Below are 7,309 nucleotides of genomic sequence, written 5' to 3'. Positions count from 1 at the left end.
GAGGGGAAGTGCAGAGGGAGAGTGAAGGGCATGCGAAGCAGAGAGGGGCAAAGAGGGCGGCGTTGACGGCGATGATGCCCACTCGCGTGTGTGTGTGTGTGTGTGTGTGTGTGTGTGTGTGTGCGAGACACAGCTAGCATGGCTCCGCCATACGCCAGACTGTCATGATCGACGCCGTATGCGTGAGAGCCCACGTAAACATGCAGAGGAGAGAGGCAGGATGCCATGAGCGACAAGCGCAGGAGCACAAACAAAATGGAAAAGGCGTTACACACGCACACACACCACCGCTCCACTTCCCCCTTCCCCATTCATCACGGAGCGCACGTCTACGTGCCGCCAAACCATACACGCACGCGAGGGCTGGCACAGAGCGGGGAGGAGGGGGGGGGGACGGATGCAGGAGAGGGAAGAACGGGGGCATGACGCGTGCGCTACCCCCGTCCGCGTCATTCCCCCGCTCTTCCCTGTTTTGTCCTTCAACAACAGCATTAGCGAGGCGACGTCAAAGGATCTCCGGCGCGGCGGTAAATGGGTTTCGGGCGTGAGAGCCGCTCCACCGCAGCACGCTGCGCCTCTTTTTCCTCGCTGCTCAGGACTGGGCGGACCACCAGGTAGGGGCGGCGGTGCTCGTCCAGGTGGACCTCCTCAACGACGGTGTCGTTTTCTGCCGCTGCGTTGTCAGCCACGGCAATGCGTCGACGCCGCGACAAGGCGGGCCGCCCAGGCAGTACGTCCAGCCCCTCGCGTTCCGGCGCCAACGCCCACGGCGACTTCCGGGTGGGGTCATGAACGCGTATGGAGGAGTACGCCCGAAACGGCAGCCCATCCGAGACACCGCTGACGGTCTTCACAGTGGCCGCCCCACCCATGCGCGGCGGCGAGCCGGTTGCTGAGTGCGCGCCGATCATGTGCTTGAAGGAGATCACCGGGACGTGCGGTCGGGCGCGCGACCCAGTGAACTCGTTCGTGTAGTCTGTCGCCCCGATATTGCGCAGGGACTGAAACGCGGCACGCACATTACTGGGACTTCCGCGGCCGCCCGCGCCACTGTCCACGATGTACGGCTTGAACTCACGACGTAGATCAACCACAGGGATTGCATTCGCTGCCCCTGTCGCATCTTCGCCGCCGCCAACTCCCCAGCCAGTGCGCACGCCAGTGGTTGTCACTGTAGTGGAGGCCAGGAGTTCGTCAAGCCACCTGCTGCACGTCTGCGCTACCACGCTGCTATTCCCGCCGCCACCGCCGTGGCTGCGGCGAGAGATGGGGCTGATCGCCGCGGCAGAGCCCCTACCGAGGCTGCCTCGGCATCCCTGCGGGGTGCTAAGACGCGCAATCGTGGCCTTGCTTAAGTACACCGTCTCCTTCTTGCGCGAGGGCGGCCTGCAGGCGTTGGGGTCCGCGTAGGTGGGGTGAACTTCAGGATGTGCCGCCACTGCAGTGACACCACCGACTCTTCGAAGGTTACTCGCCGCGGTGTCGCTGTTGGTCTGCTGTACATCGTTCTGCTCCTGCCACGGTTGCCATTGCTGCTGGGTCCTCGGCGAGGAAGTGCGCAGGTGGCTGCCCTGGCCCTGTGACTGTGTTGATAGCGCAGGCGAGAGGTCAGTGGGTATCAAGCTCGGCACCACCGGGGCGGCTGCGCTCCTCGTTTCGGCTTCGTCGCCGCCGATGTTGCTCTTTCTGCTGCTCGTGATGCTCCTGGACCGCGCTGCTGCCGCGGCCTCTGCTGATAAAACGTGTAGTGACAACGCGGGAGGCAGATCATACAGCTGATCAGAGCTGCTCCGGCCCAGTGAAGCGGGTCGCACGGGCCCCGCCGCGTCGTTGGCCCTCGCGGCCACAGGGGTATATGCGCTAGGTTCTAGAGCAGAGTCGACCTTGTACATGTCGGGAATCAGCAGCCCAATGGGCCCTGTAGCCGCTACTGTTGATCTTGACTGCGGTAGGTGTTGAGGGAGGTTGTAGGGTTGATCAGCTGCCCGAGGCAGGGGATCCGGCAGGGACGAGGACCTCCCGCGTTGCTGCTCGTGCGGTTCATACGTGGCCGCCGCGCCGCCGCGCAAGGGGATCATGGACTGCATGGCTGGCAGCAGGGCTGAGGTGGACACACAGTACGGGTGCTGTGATTCGGCCGCTGAGGACATCGTGTCATCCAAGCCAAGTCCAGAATGACTGCGACCGCTACGGGTGTGAGGATGGTGCACGGAGCTGTGACAGCCGAATAGCTGGCGCTGTTCTCTGCTGTAGTAGGGCGCCAATGCCCTACCGCCACCGCGCGAACTCGACGCTTGCTTGCTGTCCAGCAGAGCGCTGGCCTTCAGCTCTGACGCGACGGCTCTGTGGCCAGCATCCACCAGCGCCGACGGCCTGCGGTTCCGCTGGTCGGAAAAAGGTGAGCAACTACCGTAGGCCCCAGCACGGCTGAGCAATGCGCGCGTGTTGGTCGTATCGAGCGGCACGACCTCGACCGACGTGGCTCGAGGCCGACCTCGAGAATTGGCGTACGGACTGCCGCCAACACGCGCGTAGCGACCGCCGCCGACGTTAATGTACCCGAGCGGCCGCCGCACCGGTGGTGGTGACGCGAATGGCCCCAACGAGCGCCGCGATCCAGTATATCGCCACGGAATACCGACTGTGGAGAGAGGGAGTGCGCTTCGACGCTTCCCAGTACTGTGCTGCTGCCGACGCTGTCGTCCACGGTGTCGCAGTCCCCACGAGGTATCGTCGCTGCTGTCCGCGTCGGCGTCCCTGTCACTGCCGTTGTCACCGCGAAGCAACGACCGCCGGCGCCTGTCGCGTCGCTGCAGATCGTCGATGCCCGCCCCCATCGTGCCCGCGCTGCTGTCGCGCAAAAATTTTGCGAGACGGTAGAGGTCGCTGCTCGTCAGTTCCTCCAAGCCGCTCTCGTCCTCCTCCTCGTCAGCTGCGTCGCTGTGGTCGCCGTTGACGTTGCCGTTACCCCTCTTGCTGGTACTTCGACGGGTGTTCTGGCTACAGATGCGGAGCTTCGATCGTGGACGACGGAGCTGCCGTTGCCGCTGCTCGTTCCTCGGCGTGTCTGCAGGGTCAAAGTGAGCGGACTTGCCGATCCGCTTCTGTGACGGCATTGAGACGGACCCCGGAGACGCGGGAGAGCCGCCGTCACCAGCAGTCCTGACACCGCCGCGTGCCGGTGAGCGTGGGCCCTTCACCGCTCCTAACACGGAATCAGAATCGTCAGAGACAGAGAGAGGGGAGCGGCGTGACAGGGTGGAGGTGGTGCTGTGGCTGCTCGGCTCCAGGTTCGATGGCTTTTGCGTGTTGTCCTCCTCCTCCTGTGGCGACGGCGATTCTCGCGCCACTCGGGCGGCCGCAGTTGACTGCGTTCGACTCGCGTGGGCTGCAGGCGGAACCGACTTCGGTTGTGCGCTCTGCCGCTTCTTCGACACTAGATCGTCCTTGCGCGCAGCCTCGTGGCCCTGGCGCTCCTCCTCTTGTCGTCGTTTGGCTGCTGCTGCGGCGATACGTGCTTCTGACGTTGCAGTTTTCCGCACCGGCACGAGGATCGTGGAGGTGGGACCCTTCTTGTTGCCGTTGTGGCGCATAGACGATGATGGCGACGCGACGGTTGCAGCAGCACCAGCTGCCTCTGGCTTCGATGTCAACGCGTCTGTAGAGGGGTGCGTATCGTTGTTGTAGTCGTCGTCTCCGTGGTGGAGGCTGTGGTCCTCCGTCTCCTGCTCTGTCACTTGGTGTGGAAGGGAGGGGGACGATGACTCCGGCAGCAGCGCGTTGTCATCCTCCTGCAGCGCTTTTTCCCTCTCTTCTACAGTGTTTTCCCGCGCTCTGTCCGAGCCCACCACGCCGTCCGCGTTGCGGATCGAGGATGAGCTGCGAAGGCCACTGGCTATGTGGCTGTGCGAGGCTGCTTCAACCTGTGCGCTGGCGTGCGCACCCCCATCACCTCCGCCGGCGCCAGCGCCGTCGCTGTCGCTGTCTTCGGAGCTTTCGCCTAGTTGCCAGTGTCGGCGCCTGGGGGACCGTATCCCGGCACTGGGCAGCTGCTCTTCCTTAAACACGGTCGAACTCGGCACACGTAGTACAGTTGCAGCAGCTGCGACTTCGGGTGGCGCCACGGTGAAAGGCGATGAAGGTACCGACATAGGTGTCGGTGATGCCGAGACGGAGCGCGGCCGCCGCTGTGGCTGCTGCTGTGACGGAGCCGGTATGAGCTGCGCGTGCGGCAGCGGTGACTCTAAGATGCGCTTCACCGGCCGAAGCCCCATTGGGGACGGGCGCGGCTGCAGCGGCAACTGGGGCGATGATGCCAACCGCGTTCCTGGAAGGGAGACGGCTGCGACGCTGCTAGAGCGGCTGGCGCCGAGGGGCGGTCTTTCTAGGCTGTTTGCCCTGCTGCGGACCGTGGCAGGAGGTGGGGGATTCATGATGGCCTTCTTCGTCCCCACCACGTGTCCACCGCCGCCAGGAGGTCTTTTTATCGCCATAATCTGAGCAGGTGGTATCCTTATTGGCGCGCGTGTCGCGGCAGCCGCACCGCCACTCACATTGCCGGACTTTGACGGGCTCATCAGTGGCGGCGACTTGCCACACAACAAGGCTGGCGGCTGCCCTATCATCATCTTCTTCATGCCGCTCATCAATAGCGGAGGGTGCGCGGGCTGCTGCTTCGGTGACGGTTGCCGGGCAGGGCTAGGCGAGGGGTGGTGGCTATTCGGCATCAAGGCTCTACTGGGCCCAACAGCAGCACCTTTTCCACGAACAGCTGGCCCAGGTGGCGTCTGCCTCTGCTGTTGCTGCTGCTGCTGCTGCTGCTGTAGTGCTATAGCGTTGTGCTGTCGCGCCTCTACTTCTCGCTCCTTGTCCACGTCACTGCCGCGCTTCAGAAAGCTGAAGGCGCTCGTGAGGCTCTGCAGAAGGCTGGGCTTATGGCCTGTGGCACCAGCTGCCGCCTCTGTTGTTGGCTGTGGCCGTGGCGACGGACTTGCCGTCACCTGCATTGGCGGCCGCACGAGGCTTTGGCCGGGGTTCGGATGAAACGGCGAAGGACCGCCCCTACCACTAGCCGCAGCCGCAGCACCGCGACCCGTCATCCCCCCCGGCGGCGGCGATGTTGTGAATGACGGCCGCCGACTTGTCGCCAAACCCTGTCCTGGCGGCATCATCAAGATCTTCTTGCCGTGCATCATAGCCTGTGGCGGCGCTGCGGCAGCCGTAGCGCTGGAGGCTAGGTTAAGGCCAGGATTGCCCATCTGCAGCTTCGTGCCTGGTGGTACCATGATCTTCTTCCCGTTTACCAAGGCAAACTGCGGAGGTGGGCGTGGTGAGCCGGTGAGGCCGCGTCCGGGTGGCCCAGGGTGCGATGCTGTAGTTTCTTGTGAAACGGGGCGGTTTAGTGGCAGGTTTGCTGCGTGGGGTTGACCACCCTCAGCAGCCGATGGCGGCCGCATCACAATCTTCGGTTTGCCAGCCATCGTGGGCATCTGACCAGGCGGCACCTTCCCTCGAAAGCCGGGAGGCGCTGCAGCGAAGGGGTTCCCACCGGACGGGGGAGGGGCCATCATGAGATGTGCGCCCGGCGGGGGCATCGCTGCGGCGTTACCACCGCGCGAGGCTTGTGTCGCATTTGAGAAACTAAGAGAAGTCATGGGCGTGTGTGTGTGTGTGTGTGTGTGACCAACAGCATGACTGTGTGGTCACGGAGTAGGGCGAGAGCTATACCCAGTTGGTGCCTCTGTCGTGCACGGGAGCGAACACAAGGATGTGCCTGCAGGTCCTGCACGCGTGCATGGAGGTCTGAGATGTCTGTCTTGATCAGGCCAAGGAAATAAAGCAAACAAAATACAGCAACAGCTAAGAGAGCGGAGAGAGAGGAGGGAGAGCGAGCAAACGCCGAGACTAGAGCAGCAGGCTGGTGATGGGCGGCACGTGGATGTAGTGGAGCGCGTCTATGAAGACGCGGCCCAGGTGCGTCTGTGCAAAATCTAAAGCGCGTGAGGGAGAAGCAATAGGAGAGGAATAATGAAGAAAAGATACAAAAGGGGCGGGGGGGGGGATGGGACCGTCGTCTCAGGAATTACCGCGCTGCACGTGATGAGCGATGGTAAAGCGATGGCGCGCCAGCGCCAGGTGTGCGGGTCGTGGGTGGGAGAGGAAGGAAGAGAGGAAAACCGAAAAAAAAGAGATCTAAGGACGGCCTCGGAGGGAAAAGCGAGACGCAGGCAACTCGGCACAAGGCAAAGGTACAGGTACAGGCTCAGACGTGGCGCGGGAGAGAGGAGGAGGAGGGGGAGAAGCGGAGACAGAGGCAATCCACCACCACAGCCCCCCGCTGCACGTATAAGACAAAGCAAACAACACGGCCCCCCTCCTGTTTTACGTTGTTCTCCTTGTCGCTTTTCCTAATTGTGTATCTCGGCTGGTCTGATGGCTCTCGAGTCAAACCCCTCTGCGGGAGGAGGGGAGGAGGGGGTCGTGTGTGCGTGTGTGTAGGGGAGAGTAAGGGATAGAGGAATGGGGCCCGTTGATGGCGCAAGGCGCAGTGAATGAGAGAGAGAGAGAGGGAGGGAGGGAGAGGTGGAGGAGGGGTGTGCGAGGGGGCAATGTTGGGGTCTCTCACCCGGCCACCGGGAGAGGAGGTGGGCAGCTGTGCTGGCGCGCACCTGAATGCCCGGGGAGCCCCGTCGGGTGTATGGCGATTTGTTTGTGGCGTTTGGTTTCGTAATTCTGCTCTCGCCAGGTGCGCTGTCAGAGGGCTCGGCCTCGCGTTGGAGGCGAGTGCGGTCGTGGCGGGTGGTGGCCCAGAACGAATAATGCAGGAAGGGAAGCGAACCTTCCGGGGTGTCGGGGGGGGGGAGGGGAACGGAAGCGGCGCGCGAGTTGCAGCCGAGTACAACGGCGCTGGGGGGGGATTCTCCTGAGGAGGTGCCCCCTTGAAGGACACACGCCCGTTTCATTTCTTGCTCTGTGGGCTTCCAAAATTTCTCGCCGTCGCCTTCCCGTCCCCGACGACCACACCAATAACTAACCCACATCGTCCCCCCCCCCTGAGGCGGGCAGTGGCAGGCAGGCGTGGGGTGGAGGGAGAGAGCCATTCTGCGTGAACGTTGCAGCCACTCCACCACACCTCTCAGCCGGCCTGATTGGCACGCCAGGGGTATACACTGGGGCAGCGAGGGACACGAAAGGGAGCAAGGGGGAGGGAAGCACCAAGGCTGACACGCACAATACTATGAACGCGCGCACACACACACACACACACACAGACAGACGTCCTCGCTCACATACAACGTGTCTCTCCCTC

At 63.2% G+C, this 7,309-nt stretch overlaps 1 protein-coding gene across 1 annotated transcript; it reads right to left on the bottom strand.

The window, feature by feature from the left end:
- Positions 1-491: 491 nt before the first annotated feature.
- Positions 492-5,654, bottom strand: LPMP_050680 (hypothetical protein; the record flags this gene model as incomplete). Its single annotated transcript, XM_010705530.1, has 1 exon — positions 492-5,654. The coding sequence occupies one exon, from the start codon at positions 5,652-5,654 to the stop codon at positions 492-494; it is 5,163 nt and encodes a 1,720-aa protein (XP_010703832.1).
- Positions 5,655-7,309: the final 1,655 nt, after the last annotated feature.

This window comes from Leishmania panamensis (assembly GCF_000755165.1).
Source record: "Leishmania panamensis strain MHOM/PA/94/PSC-1 chromosome 5 sequence".
NCBI classification, from domain to species: domain Eukaryota; phylum Euglenozoa; class Kinetoplastea; order Trypanosomatida; family Trypanosomatidae; genus Leishmania; species Leishmania panamensis.
This window is presented reverse-complemented; position numbering and strand designations above follow the sequence as displayed.